The sequence below is a fragment of the Hemiscyllium ocellatum genome, chromosome 21 (genome assembly GCF_020745735.1).
Source record: "Hemiscyllium ocellatum isolate sHemOce1 chromosome 21, sHemOce1.pat.X.cur, whole genome shotgun sequence".
NCBI classification, from domain to species: Eukaryota; Metazoa; Chordata; class Chondrichthyes; order Orectolobiformes; family Hemiscylliidae; genus Hemiscyllium; species Hemiscyllium ocellatum.
In genome coordinates, this window is record NC_083421.1 from 35,831,137 (window position 1) to 35,853,895 (window position 22,759).

The window sequence follows — 22,759 nt, forward strand, 5'->3', positions numbered from 1 at the left end:
ACTGGCTGTTGAAATCTTCAATTTCTTGAGCAGTTTCCTTGGAAAAGCTATATCAGAAGTTCCTCACGGTCTTGAAGTCCAATTCCTAGTGGCATAGCAGGAATGAATACCTGGCATTGGAAAATTTGTGCCTGTACAATCTGGTTTTAGATTGTACGTTGAATGATATCAGTTAAATTTGTAAATAACAAATCAGTAGTAACAAGCAGAAAAGGATTATAACAATTATATTCATGTAGATTTAGAACAACAGGCACAAACTTTGGAATGAAAGTGAACATTGGCAGATCTGCAACACTTCATTTGTCAATCAACCAAGAAATAATCATGGGAAGAGAACTAGAGTAGATGTAAGAATTAAAATGTTTAGGAAACCTAATATCTGCACATAGAACAAGTGAGAAGGATAGCAGTGAGAAGACCATATTTTCTAAGAGATTTGCTGACTGAAAATTTGAATAAACAGCTGAACAAGTTACTTGTTTTGTAAGGTATTGAATGATAAACCTTACAGAAAAAAAATGAGATCAACTTTTTGAACCGCTTTGGAGGATAACTGAAGGGATTTTCTGGACAAAAAATGTAACAAATGATTAAGTACTTTGGAGAGTGCAGCCATATACCCTGCAGTTCAGGCCCAATTTCATAATATGACTGGATCTGCCCTACTGGAATACACAAGCTGAGCAGAGTTGCAAAGCCAGGTCATTAATGGGATAAGCAAAAGGAGAGACCATTGAGGGACTTGATCATCCCTGACAACTAATAAAGGAAATATAATCATGCCTTTAAAAAGGCCAGAAGGTGATTGCAGTTGACTCGAGCTATCTTTATTTTAGAAAGGGTACGAAAGGAGTGATGCTTTACCTGATAGCTGGTGATAACTGTAGGCCAGCATTAATGATGAGAAGACCCTATACTAAAGAGAATATTTTGACTGAAGTGGCGTAGCTAACTGCCTTAGTGCAGGTAATATCAGTCTTTGTGTGATTTGGCTTCAGCTCTGTAATGGTAATATTCCTCTGTATCTTTAATGTCTAGCATTCTGTAGTGTAGTTAATTAGCTATGTGCTTTTGTATTCTTACATGCTTAGTGGATATACTGATCAGTTGCGAATTTTGACTCCTCTCTGGTTTGTTTATCCAGTTATGCTCTTGCTGTAAAAAAAAACCCTTGCTTTATGGACAATGAGTGAATGAACAGATATATTTTAGAACATAATTAGAAAAAGGTAGAGGGTCTTGGCAGATCATGTAGGAATCTGATTTGTAAGGGATGTTACAGAGAGAAAACTTGAAGTTAAATGAGAGATGAAAATACCAGTGTTGGATGGAATGAAAATTGAAAGAAGCTATTGGCAAATTGACAAGGCACAGGATAGAGAGAATGAAAAGACTACTACAAACCAAAGACCTGCTTGCAAGCAGAGTATACACAGTGCAGAAGAAACTTGGGAATATTGTGTTCTAAGTAGTGTGTAGCTGTTTTTTTTAGTTCTTCCTTTAGCCTGACCTGAAATGTATAGAATGCCTTTATGTACAGCTCCAGTGTGATCTGCCACTGCTGCTGGAAAAGAAGCTACAAGCTCCCACTTATTCTCTTCAGGCTTGTATTCTTCCACTGTATTTGTGAGGTGACCTAAAAGTGTTCCGCCTGCTACAGAAATAATGTGGTCTGAAACTGCATCTACATAAAACCGTGTGCGGCTTTCCAGCATGCCAGCAACCTGAAGCCATGTGCTATTCCTTGGATCAAACCGAAATACCTGGAGAAAGAAAAGAAACAATGTAGCAAATACCTTGGCAGAAATATTTTAACATTGGAATTGTTTTTTTCAGAAGTAAATGCTGACGCAGTTTATTTGAAGTATGGCTGATATTCAGAAAACTGTGTTCATAGTTAAGGAAATTATGTAACATTTACGAAAGGCATGTCCAACCTCCCTGATATGCTTTATATTCCTTTTTGAGATTTTGACTGATGTATGTTTTGTTAACTTTCATTGCTTATTAAAAGACTTTGGTTCTCGTTTACCAACTTTTTGTTTTGTCTTTTAGAGGTATGTTATCGGTACGGTGGTTCAGTGGTTAACACTGTTGTCTCACAGTGCGAGGAACCCAGGTTTGATTCAACCCCGGGTGACTTTGTGAGGTTTGCGCATTCTCACCGTGTTCGCGTGGGTTTCCTCCGGGTGATCTGGTTTCTTTCCACAGTCAAAAGATATGTAGGTTAGGTGGCTTGACCATTCTGGATTGCCCATAGTGTTCAGGAATGTGTAGGCAAGGTGGACTAGCCGCGTTAAATGCAGCATTACAGGGATAGGGCTGTGAGTTGGGTCTGTGTGAGATACTTTTTGGAGGGTTGCTGTGTTGTCTGGGCTAAATGGCCTGTTTCCACACTAAAGGGAATCTGTGGTATGTCAAGACCTTTTGAGCATTTGATGACCTCCGTTAATACAAGAGCCTTGGTGGGTTATCTAAATGAATGTCATCAGCAAAAGTGAGGACTACAGATGCTGGAAATCAGAATCTAGATTAGAGTGGTGCTGAGAAAGCAGCCAGTCAGGCAGCATCTGAGGAGCAGGAAAATCCTTGGATGCTGCCTGACTAGCTGTGCTTTTCCGTCACCACTCTAATTTAGACCCTAAATGAATGTCATAGCTGTGCCTAATTGTAATTTTGCCATGTAACACCACATAACGTTTTGCATTCCGGATTATTGGATGACGACCTGGATTGTGAATCCTGGCAGATTTATTTTCTTTAGTTTGTTTTTTCTTCTCCTTAACTCGGATTATTCTCGTCAGTTGTGATTATTGAAGTGTTCTCCTGGCTAAGATCAACTGAATCAGTACTGACTAAGAATCACACTTCGGTCAGTGTTTCAATACCCAACAATTTTAGCTATTCGTGTGTCATACGTCGTTTCACTATTGCGACAGGGCTAGGAGAAGACATGTTCGATAACATTATCTTGGATAGTCTGTCATCAAGTGCCATCAACAAAGCTTCTTCAAAGAATTTTTGCAGTAACCCCATGTCTCATGGTCTTTGCTACATTAGGCCTGTGCAGCAATCAGGGTGCTTACAGAATCTTAGGTTTATTGGTTAATAGTTAACAATAGACCAATTTTAAATGCATTAAAATAGTTTTATCCAAAATATTACACTTCATGTCTAGAAATGTTTAATTTTTTTATAATGAAAATTAAGTTAGCATTGCATTTGTTGAGAAATTTTGATTCTGGATTCTGTTTGCACATTACTTTTGCTAACAAATGAAACATTCTCTGGCTATGTTGTTTCTAGTGAAGCCATACCTCTTTGATTTTAATCTGAAATATTCTGGAATAAGGTAACACTCCATGTGCAATGCAGATTCCTAACTGAATAGAGCACATACATACCTTCATCACACTGTGTTAACTCAATTTGCCATAATTACATAATTCTTTTTTAAGGCTTTTTCTGCCTGAACAGCACGACGTAAGTCTAAATTTAGCTTTTTTTCTCAATCATGGCAAGTGGGCATTGCCAGCTGGGTCAGCATTTATTTTCATCTTGGATAACTCTTGAAGTGTGAAGACCTGCCTTTTTGAACTGCTGCAGTCCTTGTGCAGGTAGACCCAGTGATTTAAACTCATTTGGACCAACAGAACAGCAATACATTTCCAAGTCAGGATGGTGAGTGGCTTGGACGTGAAGTTGCAGGTGATGCTGATGCCACAGATCTGCTACCCTCATCATTCTAGCTGAAAACGGACATTAGTTTCGAAGATGCCATCTAAGGGCCTTGGGTGAATTTCTGTCGTGCATCTTATAAACGTTACAGACTGCCACTGAATATCATTTGTAGAAGGAATAGATGTTTGTAAATGTAATACCAGTTATGTGGGTTGCTTTGTCCTGGATGGTGTCAAGCTTCTTGAATGTTATTGGAGCTGCACTAATCTAGACTTGTGGGGAGAGTGCCATTACATTCCAGATTTGTATCTTGTAGATAACGCACAGGTTTTGGACAGTCAGGAGATGAGTTTGCCACTGCAGAATTCTTAACCTCTGACATGCTCGTGTAGTCACAGTATTTGTACGGCTAATCCAGTTCAGATTCGGGTCAATTAGAGTCGTGGAGATGTACAGCACGGAAACAGACCCTTCAGTCCAATTCTTCCACGGTGACAAGATATCCTAAATTAATCTAGTCCCATTTGCTCTCACTTGGCCCATATCCCTCTAAACCCTTCTTATTTATGTACCCATCTAGATGTCTTTTAAATGTTGTAATTATACTAGCCTCTACGATTTCCTCTGGCAGCTCATTCCATATATGCACCACCCTCTGTGTGAAAAAGTTGTCCCTTAGGTCCTTTCTAAATCTTTTTCCTCTTGCACTAAACTTACGCCTTCTAGTTCTGAACTCCCAAACTGCAGGGAAAAGACCTGGTCTTATTTAGCCTATCCCTGCCCCTCGTGATTTTGTAAAACTCTATAAGGTCACCCCTCAGCCTCCGATACTCCAGGGAAAATGTACCCAGTCTATTCAGCCTCTCCCCATGGCTCAAACCCTCCAACCCTGGCAACATCCTTGTAAATCTTTTGTGAACTCTTTCAAGTTTCATAACATCCTCCCTGTAGGAGGGAGACTAAAATTGCATACAATATTCCAAATTAATGTCCTGATTAATGTCCCGTACAGCTGCAATATGACCTTTCAACTCCTGTACTCAATGCTCTGGCCAATAATGGATAACATACTAGATGCGCTCTTCACTATCCTATCTACCTATGGCTCCACTTCAAAAACTATGATTGCTACAATTCACTTTATAGTGGGCCATAGCAAAGCTGAAGAGTTTTGGAAGTCGGTTGGATCAGAAGAATGTAAGTTAATTAAAATGATTTTGAAGCTGGGAGGAACAATTAAAAATGCTAGGAAAAGAATTTCAGACAGTGGAACCAAGATTCATGAATGTTTTATCGCTGAAGATAGGTTAGAAAAATCAAAAAGAGACCAATATTGGAAGAGTGGAAGCTGTGCTGAAGGATATAATCTAGGTGAAGAGAAACAAGGCCACAGAATGATCATAAGTGAGGCTAGGAACTTTGAATTCCATGCTTGGGAGATGGAGTGCTTACAAAGATGAGAGGAGTTTAGAATGGAATCAAATGCAAGTCTGGAGTTTTTGACATGTTTGAACTTGGAACATAACAAAGCTATGGATGAAGGTTTTAGTGTTGCTGAGGCTAGGCAAAGTTGCAGTGGGGAGATGAAAATAAGTAAATTTGATCATCATGAGATTTGGGGGCTTGTAAGCTTACCCTTAATGCAGATAGGTCATATACTATCAAGTTCAATCTCTGCGAGCAGCCACAGGGGGATGGGATCAAAATTAGATTGCAAAATTCTTTTGACGGGAAAATTGCCAAATATGCTTAGAGAGCAGTGACACCTGAGTATTATTACTGTGCACCTATCACTGACCTTTTAATTCTGAAGCAGTTGTGGTTGTCATCACTAATTTTGAATCTCAAGTTAGCAAGTATATGAATTGCATATTTTTGTCAAAGAAAGTTAATTGCAAATGAAGTGAGGCATATCAGTATAAGTTGTACACAACTTATACTGTCAAGTTACGGGCAGCATGGTGGCTCAGTGGTTAGCTCTGCTGCCTCTCAGCGCCAGGGACCCAGGTTCAATTCCAGCCTTGGGCAGCTGTCTGTGAGGAGTTTGCACATTCTCCCCATGTCTGCGTGGGTTTCCTCCGAGTGCTCTGGTTTCCTCCCACAGTCCAAAGATGTGCCAGTCAGGCGAATTGGCCATGCTAAATTGCCCATAGTGTTAGGTGCATTAGTCAGAGGAAAATGGGTCTGGGTGGGTTATCTTCGGAGAGTTGGTGTGGATTTGTTGGGCGAAGGGCCTGTTTCCACACTGTAGGGAATCTGATCGATGTAAAGCTCAGAAACACCGACTTTAGAACTCAACTTCTGGCAATCTGATTCTTTTCATAAGTCGGACTGTTTTCAGTTATATCACAAGCCATAGCGGAAAGCTTCCTGAAAATATGCTTCTCATAATCAACCGATAGCAGATACTTGTGTCATTGATCCAAAAACAGTCTACCAAAAACGCCCTGTTATGCAGGAATGCAACTAATGAAATCTTAGATAAAGTCATAGAATCATAGAGATGTACAGCATGGAAACAGACCCTTCGGTCCAGTCTGTCCATGCCGACCAGAAATCCCAACCCAATCTAGTTGCACCTGCCAGCACCTGGCACATATCCCTCCAAACCCTTCCTATTGATATACCCATTCAAATGCTTTTTAAATGTTGCAATTGTACCAGCCTCCACCACTTCCTCTGGTAGCTCATTTCATACAGGTACCACTCTGTGTGAAAAAGTTGCCCCTTAGGTCTCTTTTATATCTTTCCCCTCTCACCCTAAACCTATGCCCTCATTCTGGATTCCCCCACCCCAAGGAAAAGACTTTGTCTATTTATCGTATCCATGACCCTCATGATTTTGTAAACTTCTATAAGGTCACCCCTCAACCTCTGACACTCCAGGGAAAACAGCCCCAGCCTGTTCAGCCTCTCCCTATAGCTCAAATCCTCTAACCCTGGCAACATTGTAAATCTTTTCTGAACCCTTTAAGTTTCACAACATCTTTCCGATTTCCTTTTTTAAAAAAAACTATTTATGTTCACTATAAATTCTAGTTCTGCTCAACATCATGGAAAACCTCAAGTCTCCCGTTGGACCCCTTCTGCAGCCAGGCCTAACACATAGTGTGCTCTATCAACATCTGGCTGGTCATTAAGCCAAATCCACAAGGAAGTCCTTTCTGTCAGTGCCACCTTCACACCAGGTGGTTAAACGTTGGGAACATATCAGACTAAAATGCAAGCAGACTGAGAAATAACCCTTTCAAATATATGAAGCACTTTTTAAAAAGTCAGTGCGAGTGTACCTCATTTGATGGTTGATTTCCAGTGGCATCGAATCTGTTTTGCCCACCTAAAACAAATACAAAATTATTCACAACCACTATCCCGTGATTGTACAATGGAATAGGCATTTCCCCCAGTTTTCTCCAGCAACTGCCAGACTCATCAGCAACCCACATGTCTGTGCAAATGTAGTTATTTGTTGTCCGACCTCCAAGGATCAACATGTTAGCAGAGTTTGACCGAATCTGTGCATGCTCAGATAGCAATATCGGCTGAGCATATAAGTGTGAATGGTAACTAAGTGCATCCTGGAGGTATTTATTGCACTGGGAATCAGTTTTCATAATTGAGATTTCTTGAATATATTCCTGTAAATCCAAAGCTGAAATGAGGCAGAATCGAATTCTTTTCAGAACATGAGCTGCATCTTTCAGTCTGTTCTTATCATGGTGCAGCCACAAGGTTGCACAAGTAAATAGTTCAAGTTCACTGTGTTCTTGCATATCATTGCTCTCCAGAATTCTGCACAGAGTTGCTTTGTCTAGTTGTACCAGATGACAAGGATTTTCTAGTATATGTTTATAATGTTGACTCTGATACAAAAATGCTTTTTGTCTTAACTCCTGTGGCCCAAATTTTTGAGTAATTTTGAAGATATCCAAGCAGCTTCTGTGGTTGAGATTTTCTTCAAGGAATCGAAAGCATAATGTGATTGCATCTTGAACCAGCAAATTCTCTGCTGCTTTTAATACATCTTCAATGTTATCTATAGTAAGGTTTAATCTGTTTGAATAAATGAAATCCAACAAGTGCTTGAGTCCTTTTGCAGTGACATTCAACCTAATGCATTTAGTATGTTGGCTCTCTAATATTAATTTGCAATAACTACTCGCAGATGCAAGAATGACTTTGTGTGCAGAAAAGGTAACTCCTTCAGCCTCCAGCATAATGTCGCACAGAATATTCTGTATCCGTAAATTGAGAAGCCCCTCGAGTAATCTGGAAGGATAGGCCTCTGAAATAAGTTGTTGGTGCTCCACACTGTCTTCAAAACTGGTAGACATTTTTCTACATAGAAAAAAATTCTTCTTTAGTGTCCTGGTTTCTAATCTTGTTTTCAGTTGTTTCCTTTGTTGTAAGAAACTCCAGTTTAGGTCGAATACAGACACCTTAATCATACTATGGCATAATGATCCTTTAAAAATTCCACAATCTTAAAATCAAGACATCTATTGGGGCCACTATACTCATAGTGAAGATGATCTGGACAGACTGCAGAGATTACATGATTACTAGTTGTGAAGTATAAGTTGCAAACAATATGCAGTGGGTATTAAGTCACTGTGAAAGATAAATGTTTAATTATTTACAGTTTAGTTTTGATACTTTGAGCACTAAAGCATATGTTCAACTACAATATAGTTATGCTGCTTAACTCACAATCTGCCACTAGTTCACAGTATTCTGTAATCCTGAGAAGGTATCCTTTGTTAGGAGAAAGTGAGGACTGCAGATGCTGGAGATCAGAGCTGGAAAAGCGCAGCAGGTCAGGCAGCATCAAAGGAGCAGAAGAATCGACGTTTTGGGCATTAGCCCTTCTTCAGGAATCCTTTGTTGCCTATATTATGTTTCCTTCCAGCTTCATTGATCTGTAGTTATGGAGATGTTCAAGTAGTAAAGGTATTAAAAGTATCCCATGAAATAGAACGCAGTTCTGTCCCTTGTTTGTTGTCAGCAGCCAGTTGTCCTGTGCTGTAACACTAAATGCCCAGGTTCATTGTTTATTTTGTCATACTGACATTTTTAGCCTTGTGACCAGAATGGGACGCTTTCTGATTTGCTGCTTAGTTTCAATCATGTTTTGTTGTTCAGTTATAACAATGTCAGTGTGCTTGCCTGGGCATGTCTAAATGTTTAACTCTGCAAATTAAAACTGTGTTCAGGTATGTTGTATAACTAACACAGTTTGCATTCAACATTCCGTAGGTTATTTCTGAATGTTAAAATACCTGTTTAATGTTTTTGCAAATAAAAAGAGGTCGAATCATGTGCAAAGAATGCTTGCTACTTGTTATAAAGTAACATTTGTCAGTTGAAGTACTGCAGGACAAGGACTGGATTTCATCTCTGGTTGAATTATGAACTTCCCTAGTTTACAGATCTGTGTTAGATTTGTCAGCCTTTCATTGTTATTTTTTAAAAGCAAATCATTAGTGCAAATAAGTGAGAGCCAATTTTTGGTATTTTTCTTATTTATTGATATTGGGCTTGCAGTAAAGAATAAAAACCAAAATCTGAACTATTGCAGAGGCTTTGAAATCGTTGTTTATATCGAAAATAAACTTCGATAACAGCCTTACTGCAGCTTTTGAAGCTTTTCCCAATACCAAAACTTACCTATCCACTGATTTTGGAGTTGTCTTTGCAAAGTTACCATTTATTTGAACTGTATTGTGCAAACATATAGAGAAATATACTGCTAAACTGAGAATGCAGTCACATTTCAGTAATTAATCTTCTGTATAATGTAAAGCTGTATCTTTTTACTTTTCTCTGTTTGATTATGGACTGAAGTGGGAAAAAGATTGTTTAAAGTGAAGGATTGTGGAAGGAATCATTGATATTTCTTAAAAGCTACCAAGGCTTATTTACAATTTATTCAACCAGTGGAAAAAGCTGAGTTGCAGATAAACTGGCATCAGGGAGTATGTGCAAAGTACGATTCAACTAGCTGATGGGTCTGTGGAATAGTGACAAGTTATCAGTGGCAAAGGTCTTCTGCTTGCCAAGTATGTAAATGGTTCCCATCTAGCTAAACTGCTTGTGGGTGTGAACTATATAGTTGGCACCTTTTGGACCTCTGGTACCCTTTTCTCTGCAGTTTTTTTAAAAATTACCTGAAACCTGAAGAAAGCAAGTTTTCATCCCTCATCATTGTTGCCCCTTAGGTCCTTTCAAAATCTTTACCCCCTCACCCTAAACCTTTGCCCTCCAGTTTTGAATGCCTGTACCTGGGTAGAAGGTCTTGACTATTCACCCTGTCCGTGTCCCTCATGATATTATAAACCTCCTATAAGGTCACTCTTCAGCCTCTAGTGCTCCAGGGAAAATAGCCTTGGCCTATTCAAAATCTCTCTATAGCTCAATCCCTCCAACCGTAGCACCATCCTTGCAAATCTTTTCTGAACTCTATTGAGTTTAAGGAACTTTTTCCTATAGCAGGGAGATCAGAATTGAATGCAGTTATTTTAAAAGTGGCTTACCAATGTCCTGTATAGCCTCGACATAACCTTCCAACTCTTTATTGGTCAATGCACCGAGAAAAAAGCATGTATACTAAACACCAATTTCACTACCCTGTCCACCACGACTCCACTTTCAAGGAATTCCAGTGTCTCTTTGTTTTGCAACACTTCCCCGAACCTTACCATTGAGTGTATCAATCCTGTCTTGTTTTGCACTTCACATTTATCTAGATTCAACTCCCGTCTGCTACTCCTCAGTCGATCTGATTAAGATCCCATTGTACTATGAAGTAACCTCCTTCACTGTCCACTACAGCACCAATTTTGGTGTCACCTACAAATTTACTAATCATACCTCCTATATTGACATCCAAATAATTTATATAAATGACAAAAAGCAGTGAACCCAGCACTGATCCTTGCAGCACGTCACTGGTCACAATCTCCAATCTGAGAAGCAACCATCCACTGAGCCAATTTTGTATCCAAATGGCTTGTTCTCCCAGTATTCCATGTGACATTACCTTGTTAACCGGTTTACCGTGCGGAACCTTGTCAAATTCCTGTCCGAAGTCCATGTAGACAAAGTCCTTCTGCCTTCATTCCATCCTCTCTCTCAGTTTTTTCAAAAAATTACGTTTGTGAGATATGATTTCCCATGAACAAACCCATTCTGGTTATTCCAAATCCTCTTACTCAGTTTCCCCATCAACTTGTGTACCACTGATATCAGGTTTAGTAGTCAACAGTTCCCTGGCTTTTCCTTACCACCTTTTTAAAATATTGGCATGTATTAGCTATACCACATTATTAGCTATAACTGTCCAGATGCTGGCAATTTCCAAATGGACAGAGCTGTCAGTTGAAGAGAATATTGAGTGAGTGAATGAAATATTATTGGTCTACATTTTTTCCAACTTTTAAACTCTACCTTTAATAGGGATGTTTTACAATTCAACTGGGAAAAAGAAGTGTTTTGATATTTACTCGGAGTACATACATTGTTCTGATCCGACAGGATGTGGCTTAGGCTCTTCAAGTCAAGCATGGGATTTTCAGGTACCAACACTTGTCAATTTCATATTTCATAAAGATTTTAAAGAATGTCTTCCCAAATTAATGTCATATATCAAAGGGAAATGTATACTTATGTGGAGGAAATTCTGAGGATCATTTGACCCAAAAAGATTAATTGTGATTTCTCTCCACAAATGCCTCAAGACCTGCTAAGCTTTTCTAGCAATTTCCATTTTTGTCTGTGATTTGCAGCAGCTGCAGTGTTCTTGGTTTTTATTTGGTGGTGTTGGGTCTCTTGAAAAACAATAAGATAGGTAAGTCCCTAGGGCCTGATGGGATCGATTCCAGGATAATGAGGGAGTCAAGGGAGGAATATGCTGGGTCCTTGACAGAGATCTTTGTATCCTCTGGAGAAGACTGAAGAATGGTCAGTGTTGTTCCTTTGCTTAAGAACAGCAACCAGGATAATCCAGGAAATTATAGGCCGGTGAGAAGATTCATAGGAACGTGATTTACATTTGGAAAGGAATGGATTTACTAGTGTAATCAGCATGACTTTGTGCAAGGAAAATTTTATCTCTCAAATTCGAGTACTTTGAGGAAGTGATGATGGTAGGACAATAGAGGAAGTCTTCATGGATTTTATTAAAGCATTTGACAAAGTTACTCACGGTGGGCTCATCCAGATGGGGTTTGTTACGTGGCAGCCATGGTGATTTGATGAGTTCAATACAAAATTGGTTTAGTCACAGAAGACAGAGGCGCAGAAGAATATTTTTCTGACTGGAGGTCTGGATCTAGGTATTCCACAAGAATCAGTGCTGGGACCTTTTGTTTGTAATACATATAGATGAAAATGTAGCTAATATGACTAATTTCACAAACAACATGAAAATTGGGGGAGTTGTGGACAGTGAGGAAGGTTGTCAAAGTATATAGATCAGTTAGAAAGGTGGGTGGAGAAATGGCACATGGAGTTTAAGATGGACATATGAGGTGATGTATTTTGGATGCTCAAATGCAAAAGTATACAGTCAATTACAGAACCCTCAGGAGCATTGATACACAGTGATCTTGGAGTACAAATTCATAACTCCATGAAAGTGACAACACAAGTGGATTAGGACATAAAGAAGGCATACAGAATGCTTGCTTTCAATAGTTGGGCAAATGAGTATAAAAGTTGACAAGTCATGTTGCAACTGTATAAAGATTCAATAATGCCACATTTTGAGTATTTTGTGCAGCCTGGTCACTACATTACAGGAAGTCTTTGGAAGACTTTGAGAGGGTGCCAAGGAGCTTCACCAGATGTTGCCTGTAAGGAGAGGTTAGACAAACTTGGGATTCATGTTGTGGAGTTGCCAGTGTTGGATTAAGGTAGATAAAGTTAAAAATCTCACAGTACCAGATTACAATCTAACAGTTTTATTCGGAAGTACTAGCTTTCGGAGTGCTACTCCTTCATCAGGTAGCATAGAGCAGGATCATAAGACACAGCATTTATAGCAAAAGATCAGTGTCATGCAGCTGATACAATGTTTGAACAAATCTAGGTTGCTGTTAAGTCTTTCATCTTTTAGAATGAGTTGCAGGTTTTAGTTCATTCATATGTAAATCCCAGAACTACCTTTAGGTCACATTATTTGGATGACTTAAGGTTTTATTTTAAAAAGTGACATCTGAGCTCAGACAATGCATTAAAGGTGTAAGGCTAGAGTCCATCTGTATCCCAATCTTAAGTCAGACTGGTTCTATTTCCAAAGTAGGCATTTATAAAATTTTACATTGATTGCTTGCCTGCATGTTACTCGCTTTTTGAACAGAATAGAATGTATTTGCAATTTCAATTCTGCAAATTCAAATTCATCCCATAGACTTGTGTGTGTGTGCATGCATGCATGTGAGGAGGAGAGTGTGTGTTTGTGTGAATGTGATGGAATATAAGCCTGTGAGATGATGGGTGTGTGTAAGTGTGTGTGTGTGTGTGTGTGTGTATATATAGTGTATTGGAGACACCTGTAATGTGACATGAACCCAAAGTCTCAGTTGAGGCGATCTTCATGGGTACGGACCTAGATTATCAAACTTGAACGCGCTCACACTCATTCTCTCCTTCACATGCACGCACCAATACTTAAGACTATGAATTGTAATTGCAGATACATTCTCTTTTGTTCAAAAAAGCACACAATCTGCAAGCAGTCCTCAATCAGTGCAACATTTTATAAAGCCTACTTTGGAAATAGAACCAATCTGACTCAAGTTTGGAATACAGACAGACTCCAACCTCACAACTTTAACACATTGTCTAGAGTCATGGAGATGTACAGCATGGAAGCAGACCCTCTGGTCCAACCCATCCATGCCGACCAGACATCCCAACCTAATCTAGTCCCACCTGCCAGCACCCGGCCCATATCCCTCCAAACCCTTCCTATTCATATACCCATCCAAATGTTGCAATTGTACCAGCCTCCACCACATCCTCTGGCAGCTCATTCCATACACGTACCACCCTCTGCATGAAAAAGTTGCCCTGTAGGTCTCTTTTATATCTTTCCCCTCTTACCCTAAACCATGCCCTCTAGTTCTGGATTCCCCAACCCCAGGGAAAAAACTTTGTCTATTTATCCTATCTACGCCCCTCATAATTTTGTAAACCTCTATAAGGTCACCCCTCAGCCTCCGACGTTCCAGGGAAAACAGCCCCAGCCTGTTCAGCCTCTCCATGTAGCCCAGTTCCTCCAACCCTGGCAACATCCTTGTAAACCTTTTCTGAACCCTTTCAAGTTTTACAACATCTTTCTGATAGGAAGGAGATCAGAATTGCACACAATATTCCAACAGTGGCCTAACCAATGTCCTGTACAGCCGCAACATGACCTCCCAACTCCTGTACTCAATACTCTGAGCAGTAAAGGAAAGCATACCAAACGCCGCCTTCACAATCCTATCTACCTGTGATTCATCTTTCAAGGAGCTATGAACCTGCACTCCAAGGTCTCTTTGTTCAGCCACACTCCCTAGGACCTTACCATTAAGTGTATAAGTCCTGCTAAGATTTGCTTTCCCAAAATGCAGCACCTCACATTTATCTGAATTAAACTCCATCTGCCACTTCTCATCCCATTGGCCTATCTGGTCCAGATCCTGTTGTAATGTGAGGTAACCCTCTTCGCTGTCCATTACACCTCCAATTTTGGTGTCATCTGCAAACTTACTAACTGTAAGCTATGCTTGTATCCAAATAATTTATGTAAATGACAAAAAGTAGAGGGCCCAGCACTGATCCTTGTGGCACTCCACTGGTCACAGGCCTCCAGTCTGGAAAACAACCCTCCACCATCACCCTCTATCTTCTCCCTTTGAGCCAGTTCTGTATCCAAATGGCTAGTTCTCCCTGTATTCCATAACCTTGCTAATCAGTCTCCCAGGGAACCTTGTCGAACGCTTTATTCGAGTCCATATAGATCACATCTACTGCTCTGCTGAGATGTCACCCTTTTTTTAAAAAAAACCTAAGTTATCTTGAGAATTTGACTTGAAAGTAGTTCTGGGATTTACATATGAATGAACCGATACCTGCAACCAGACTAAAAGACGAAAGACTTAGCAGCAATCTAGATTTGTTCAATATATCATTATCAGTTGCATGATACTGTGATCTTTTGCTCTAAATTCTGTCTTAATTCTAATCCTGCTCCACAGCTACCTGACAAAGGAGCAGCGCTCCGAAAGCTAGTACTTCCAAATAAACCTGGTAGATTTCACCTGGTGTAAATTTGGAATTGTTATTGCCAGAATGCCAGAGACCGAGGAGCAACTTGATACTGGAGGTGGTAGAACAGGTACAATAGCAATGTTTAAGAAGCACGTGAACACGCAGGGAATGGTGGGAATATAGACCATAAGGGATTATTTTGGAATGGGCATCATAGTTGGCACAGATTTGGTGGGACAAAGACCTTGTTCCTATGCTGTAATATTCTCTGTTCCAAGCACTGCATTCTAGACCCAAATACTTCTATGAAAGTATTGTTCTCTCTCATATTTTATTCTTTTGCAAATTAGTACTGACAACACAGCTAATTCTGGTGTATTTATATTTAGTAATAGGAGCACTAGTGGCAGATTCTACTGCAGATGTTCACATCCTACTTCAGATTCCTGCATTGGGTGGCACAATGGCTTAGTGGTTAGCACTGCTGCCTCAGTGCCAGGGACTGCATTTGAGTCCAGCCATGGACGACTGTGGGGAGGTTGCACATTCTCCACGCCTGTGTGGGTTTCCTCTAAAAATACGCAGGTTAGGTGGATTGGCCATGCCATACTGTCCTAGCATTTATAAATAGTTGGATTAGCCATGGGAAATACAGGAGAATAGGTTGGGTTGATGTGGATGTGATGGGCCAAATGGCTGTTTCCTCTCTGTTTTAAAAACATTTTATTCAAGAAAGGAATTTTTTTCTTTTCAATATTACAACAATTACAAAACCAATTCAAGCCAATGTTAAAACAACAAATCCACTGATTAAAAACTTAGTTATTATTGTTACTTATTTATCTAAAAAAGGAAAATCTTAACGATAATAACCGTAGCGCAGCTCAGCAAAACAAAGCAATTAGCCCACTGTCATTGAGTGCGCAAGTTTATACATATGAATATGTTCATAGTTCCTCCTATCTGGATATCAGATTCATCATATCAAATTGTTATGACTGTATAAAAGGCTCTTATTAGTATGGTGGATAAATCTACCGAGGTAGTCCAAAAAGGGCCAACACATCTTATATAGAAATTCTCAGTTTTAAGGTGCACCTTACTCAGAGTCCAAGGGAACATGCTCCACGACGAGCTTAAGTCAACTCGGGGATTTTTCAACACCCACCTTAAGAGAATGTTCTTTCTTGCACAAAAAGTAAGGATACTGAAAAACCTTTTGTGTGTGTCTAATGAAAGTGAATTAACAAAGTCAGGAAGAGATACTGGGTCCATCTCCACCTCCATCCCCAAGGACATTGCGTAAGCATAGGCAAAAGCGAGGACTGCAGATGCTGGAAACTAGAATTTAAATCAGAGTCGTGCTGGAAAAGCACAGCAGGTCAGGCAGCATCTGAGGAGCAGGAGAATTGACTTTTCGGGCAAAAGTTGAAAATTGTGGTGCTGGAAAAACACAGCAGGTCAGGCAGCATCCGAAGAGCAGGAGAGTCCTTTCTTCAGGAAGGACTTTTGCCCGAAACGTTGATTCTCTTGCTCCTCGGATGCTTCCTGGCCTGCTGTGTTTTTCCAGCACATTTTTCAACTCTGGTACTCCAGCATCTGCAGGCCTCACTTTCTCCTAATTTCGGGCAGAAGTCCTTCATCAGGAATAGAGCCAGGGAGTCTCCAGCGTGGAGAGATAATGTGGGGGGGGTGGGGGTTCTGCGGGTAGCAAAGAATACAACATGGGGGTGGAGGTGATAGGTCAGAGGGGAGGGTGATAGGCAGGTAGGACAGGTCATGAGGACAGTGCAGAGCTGGAACGAGGGTAAGGTGAGGGGGAGGGGAAATGAGGAAACTGGTTATTAATGCCCTGGGGTTGAAGTGTTCCGAGGCGGTAGATGAAGCAAATGTGGCTGTGGTAGCGAGCCTGTTTTAGGACATAGTTTTGAAGAGCTTCAGGGCAGAGGAGAGTGACTCACTGAGATTCTTGTCGAGAGAGGAGGAGAACGTCTTCAAGGTATGATTGGGAGATTCCTTCTTCAAGGTAGGCATCCTTGAAGGAGGATTCACAATAAGGTTAAAATCAACTAGACAAAAGTGAGGACTGCAGATGTTGGAAACCTCATTGAAGCACCACTCTGATCTAAACTCTGGTTTTCAACATCTGCAGTCCTCACTTTTACTGTTGGTTTACCAAATAATATAATCAATTATAGAACACAGTGAAAGTTAATAGATAGTGAAGAAATGGAGTAAACCCAAACATCTTGGAGAGCACTCAGTCCTGAATCTGTTTAAATTTGCTGTGTAATAGGTTTCATTTTGTGTCTCAAAACTCCATTTTGAATGTTTGTCTAGTTGCAAATATTAAGTGACAGATTGAGTTGGTGCATGTAAAGATGCTGTCCTTCATGGTGTCGTGCAAATAAACAGTCTATTGCCTTGAACAATATTTAGTTTGTTCCATACAATACCATTAATTTCATTTTTAAATGTACTTCGTCCTGCTTTCTGCCTATTTATTATCCTGTTTTAAAATATGGACAGAAGAAAAACGCTTAAATCGCAAGTTTTTCATTATCTTGTTTCTGTATTTTTTTTATATAGGCTTGCACAGAGATCAATCTGCTGTATGAAAGCAACAATGACACAGATATGTTCCCTGTCATTCCCTTTACTGAAGCAATGAGGAGGAACTATTGTCACAGTAAATGGGGTGTATACCCAAATTCACAATGGTTAAAAATCCAATATTGGGGAGATGGTAATTTAATGTTTTACTTTTCTTTTCAGTTACTTTTGGGGCAACAAGTTGTATGCTAACTACTTCATTTTTCATTTTCTAGATTACAAAGCAGCAAGCAATATAATATTTTCCAATGGTGACTTGGATCCCTGGGCAAATGGTGGTGTAAGTATTTACTGCATTGATAACTGCTTTGCACCATATTCTTCTGCAATTCAAATAACCATGCTTTCCCCTATGAAACAGATTCTAAAAACCTTGAATCCTTCAGTGATTACTTTTGTTATAGAGGGAGCAGCGCATCATTTAGATCTGAGGTGCGTGATGAGTTTAAGAATTAGAACTTTTGTTGCTTCCTGTGAATTTTTAAAATATGTCTGGCGCAACTGTAACTAGTTGATTGAGCTTTTTTCAAATTGCTTTTCAGAGCATCTAATGTTGCTGATCCACCATCAGTTACTGTGGTTCGTAAAATGGAATCAAGCATAATCAGAAAATGGGTGAAAAGTAGTCAACTTCGTTATGTTTAACACAAGTCAGATGTTAATATCTGATAATGTTGAACCAAAATGTACACAAAGGACTTTTGTTAACTGTGTAAATGTATGAAACAATCTATTAGTATTGGAGAGACATAATTTTGTATTTGCAATGGAACTGGAGAAATTTTATACAATTGTCATGTTTTAAATGAAATAAACAAAAAACAATTTATAGACAAATTAACTTTATTTACACTGTTTTCTAGAAGGGAAGCGAAATTACATCTAAAACTCTGTCCAATATTTTAACAGTACATTCAGTTGAAGGAATGACTGATAAGGATCTAGATTAAAAGCTATATATAATTTAAAACCAGAGTTATTTAATGACAAAAGCAAAATTTTACAGAAGGGATATGTATTCATGGACAGCTGTATGAGAGTCAGCACAGGCACAAAATCAATCATATACAGGCTAAAGTTTTTGTAGATCCATATTTCAGCATTTAGCATAGTGTTGACAAGGAAGTACATAAAATATCTGCATCCCCTTAAAGGGTTGGATCACTCTGTCCAATATCCTTTTTGTTGGAATTATCATTTCAAAAGCATTTTCCTTATCTGTTTACTTATTCATTAAAATGTGCACATTTAAGGCAGCCATTTGGAATTATTTACTGGCCAGTATCACAAAAAGCAGAAGCAGCACTGCTTGTAACCTTTTCAAGATGAAACTGAACAGTGATGTAATTAGGTATATCATGTTAATCATGGAAAAAGTAATGGGTTTCTGCACAGAAAAGCAACTGTGTTAAGAAAATGGATCAGATCAGCATTTGCTACTGGTTCCGTAAAATCTAAGGGTCCAAATAGGTCTTCATACACTCTCAAAGACCAATTAAGCTGCTGGCCTTGTACAACTTAAATGTTATGGCTCATATCCTAAGTTGTAACCATGTTTATATTAAATTTAAAACACTCATTGCATCTTACTCTTTAACCATAAAGTTCATCTGTGGCTAGTAAGGAGAGAATGTTTGTTTAAAGCAATGGAAGCAGCCAAATATTTGATATTCAGAAGAGATCAAGAAACTTATCAGGCAAAAGCATCTATGTAAAAGCACTCCGGAAAGATATTGCTAGATGACATTTGCTTCCTATATTTCAAAATGCTCCAGCCTGAAGCATGGTAGAAAAGAATTGAATATTTTATTTTATTTATAGGAAAACAGTGCTGTTGGAGTGAGAGGATATACATGAAATGGAATAAAACCTGAAGTTGAAAGTAGAGTTTAACCACCAAAAAAAAACAAATTTTAGACCAATGGATTATTCTATCCTTCATGAACCTCAATTAGGATATTTCACACTTGCATATATTAACAAAATATGGTGACAATGACATTTTATAATTAAATTTCAAAAGCCATTATAGATCAAAATACTGAATTTTGATTGGTCTGTAATAACCCAGGAAAATATTAATTGCCACAGTTGTTGATATTTCAGAATTCAAGCTAGATTAGTTTTTATTTTTGAAGTGGAGTAAATTGAAATTTTAAATATGAATTGACATCAAATCTCATGACCCATTCATGTTGTAGAAGAAAAGCCACAAAAATGTAATTTTCTTTTGCAAAGACTTGTAGTGCATTAACCACTAATACTCATCTGTTTGACTGAACTGGGCAGGCAGGAAGCAAACAGTGAATGGAGAGGAGGCAACGTGTGGTAAGCATATCTTGTAATGTAAAACAGGTCATTTGAGTGCATCAGTTCATGGACGTACTTGTTCCCTGGTTTATAGCTTGTATGTTCACATTTTTTTACACGTGTGATACGTGCTTTCACAGTGATCAATACAAAGTAGAACAAAACTTCCACACAGTGGTTATCTCCTGCTGACATCAGATCCCACAACTAAGATGTGCCAAACTGTAGGTCAACATTCAGATCATTTCAACATTCATCAAGTTGTCCATATTGGAAAAATATGTGCTTCAGTATTAAAAATATATTTGTCCAGGCTAATTAAGTTGAAATCATCAGAAAATAGAAGGAATAAATATTTCAGTGTCTCTCCAAGGAAGAAGCTCTCCATTTTATCCCTGGGTTCAGGGTTCTCAGATTTCCTCACATTATTAATAGAAGTGTAGCCGCCAGTTTTAACCTGTGTAAAATTACAAGTAACTGTGAAAAAGCTGTATAATAAATTGGTACATCACATGCCATTTTTTCAGCAATTTCATAATTAAGACATCCCAAACTGAAGAGTAGCTACTATTCAACATTTGTCATGTTAACAATAAAGACCATACCAATCTGCGTTAGCTCAAGCATAAATATTGGCTTCAATTCCCTTGTATGATGATGCTGTGGCAATAAGAGGTATGTTTTGTCTTTGTTTATTTTAGAGACAGATTGGGATACTAGCAGTCTATAAGGAGATAAGCAATTTGAGGCCTTGGGATTTTTGTTTGAAAATGTTGGAACAATAAAAGCAGCCTGAGTGGATGTAGTCAAGCTCTCAGATCCAGGATCTTTAGCTCTCTTTTGTTGCTAGACTCAGTGCAGGTTAGGAAAGCAGTGAATCTTTCCCAGCTATCGCTGGGGACTTGCTGCATGTGAGACTTTTTCTGAATTTGTCTTTTTGCCAAGGTATGTTTATGGGATGTTACTAATTAACTGTTCTAGTATAGTAATAGTCACTGCATCTATTAAGCTTTCCAATAGAGTTAAATTTCCAAGTTCCTCTTTTCGTTGTATTTTAACTAGAGTGTTTGAATACATTGTTTTGCTTAACATCAAGCAGTTTGACCAATTGAATTGCACCTAGAACACAGTACCTCACTTATTTTTATACTCATTAGCTTTTTCTTATTTTAATCTACTTTCTTTTAAAGGGGTTTGGTGTTGTCCATACACTTGCTCCCCTTCAAAAGGTACACTGGATCTTTTCAGTCTACCTAAGTGGATACATGATGCATCAGTTTAAATCTTATGGCTTTCCAGTAAGACATTAAAGTTCATCATAGGACACTAGGAGTTTTACAATGGTTATTTTAGCCGACGAGCATTTTTTTTTCTTCTGTCCTCCACCCCTTTTCCATTTATCTCCTTCCTCTCCAAGTCGTTCACCCTCCCGTACAACTGCATGCCAGTTAATTTATGCCTGTGATGTAAATGGTTTCAGAAACAGTAATTTGGGACAAAAGTTACATTTTCAGCTTATGATTAATTAAGGAGAGCCAGCATGGATTTGTCAAAGGCAAAGCATGTCCATCTAACTTGATTTTTGATCAGGTAACGAGGATTGACAAAGGCAGTGCAATCTAAATGGATTTCCAAATAATGTTTGATGAGTGCTACTCAAGCTTGCCAAAACATTTGAAGCTCATTAAATGAACAGAACAGTGAAAGCATGGATACAGAATTGGCCCAGTGACAGGAAAGAGTGAACAATTATTTTACTGGGAAGGAAGTGATATGGCAGGGTTTTCCCAGTAGTTGACATGAGGGCTGCTGTATTTTTCTAGATCAGTAGCCTAGATCTGAATGCACAGAGCACAACTTCAAAATTTGCAGATGATGTAAAACTTTGTCGTATGAAGAACTGTGTAGGATAAGCTTCAAGAGGTCATTGGTTGATAGTACATCATATGTTGACCTGTTCTGGGTGATGTCTTTTGGGAGAAAGAACCAGAGAAGCAATTAAAAACAAAAGGATAGTTCTAAAGTGGTCTAGTAACAAAGGTATAAATGCACTTACTGTCGAAGGTGGGAGGGCGGGTTGAAAATGATTAAACAGAATCCTGGACTTTTAGTTACCAATGCAGGCAACTTGAGTCAGGAAACATTCTGGTTCAACAGATCTGCCTCAGCAAAAGTGCCTAAAATAGTGGTAGTTTCTGCCTAAAATAGAAATGGGATGAATTCAGACCCATCAATTCTCGAAATAATATTGCTGGGCAAGTCCTGAAATCAAGCTGATCAGAAGGCTTTATTAGACTATTTTAGGCTCTTGACTCTCACCTATCCCCAATGATCCTTTAATCCAGTATGCACTCTTTACATAATCTTATAGTATAGAACTACTAAGAGGAAAAACAAAGTCTACTCTTATAAAAATGTAGAAGTGTCAAACATTGAAGTGTGTAAAGGGCTTCAACTCTCTTCATCTTGTCCAAATGAACACTGGCAAGAACAACGTATTACAACCACTTTTTAAAAAAAAAATCGAGCAAACTTTAGTATTTCAATTCCTTTCAACCTTACTGATCGTGAAAAAGCAACCATAAAAACTGTTAGGTTGATTGTTTGTACTACTCATATATATTAAAAAACTGAAGCTATTTTACATCTGAAGAACCAAAAATTATACTATACTTACCCGAGTATATTTGTTGAAGTTTTGGAGAATTTGCCAGCCCCAATCCTGGTATGTTTTATCACGTGTAAACCTATACATATAGAAAAGGCTTTCTACTGTCTCTGGTCTTAGAAGGTTGTGTCTATCTGCAGGCTATCAAAAAGATTGATTATTATCTGAAACAATACTTTGAAAAGCCATTAAAATGACACACAGGTGACATCTAAGTGTGTAACTCCC

General features: G+C 38.8%; 2 protein-coding genes across 3 annotated transcripts in view; one reads left to right on the forward strand and one right to left on the reverse strand.

Moving 5' to 3' along the window:
- LOC132825816 (mucin-5AC-like) overlaps positions 1 to 18,390 on the forward strand; it is a 75,264-nt gene extending 56,874 nt beyond the window's left edge. Inside the window, exons 8-12 of the mRNA XM_060841324.1 lie at positions 11,140 to 11,258; positions 17,530 to 17,686; positions 17,769 to 17,833; positions 17,915 to 17,985; positions 18,096 to 18,390. Coding sequence (XP_060697307.1) covers positions 11,140 to 11,258; positions 17,530 to 17,686; positions 17,769 to 17,833; positions 17,915 to 17,985; positions 18,096 to 18,198 — 515 coding nt within the window. The 3' untranslated portion in view covers positions 18,199 to 18,390. The remainder of the gene's footprint in view (positions 1 to 11,139; positions 11,259 to 17,529; positions 17,687 to 17,768; positions 17,834 to 17,914; positions 17,986 to 18,095) is intronic.
- Positions 18,391 to 18,411: 21 nt separating this feature from the next.
- man1b1b (mannosidase, alpha, class 1B, member 1b) overlaps positions 18,412 to 22,759 on the reverse strand; it is a 44,723-nt gene continuing 40,375 nt past the window's right edge. For both annotated transcript variants that reach the window (XM_060841326.1, XM_060841325.1), the window contains exons 13-14: positions 22,541 to 22,672; positions 18,412 to 20,320 (exon numbers count right to left, since the gene is read on the reverse strand). In XM_060841326.1, the coding sequence (XP_060697309.1) occupies positions 20,120 to 20,320; positions 22,541 to 22,672 (333 nt within the window). In that variant the 3' untranslated portion in view covers positions 18,412 to 20,119. The remainder of the gene's footprint in view (positions 20,321 to 22,540; positions 22,673 to 22,759) is intronic.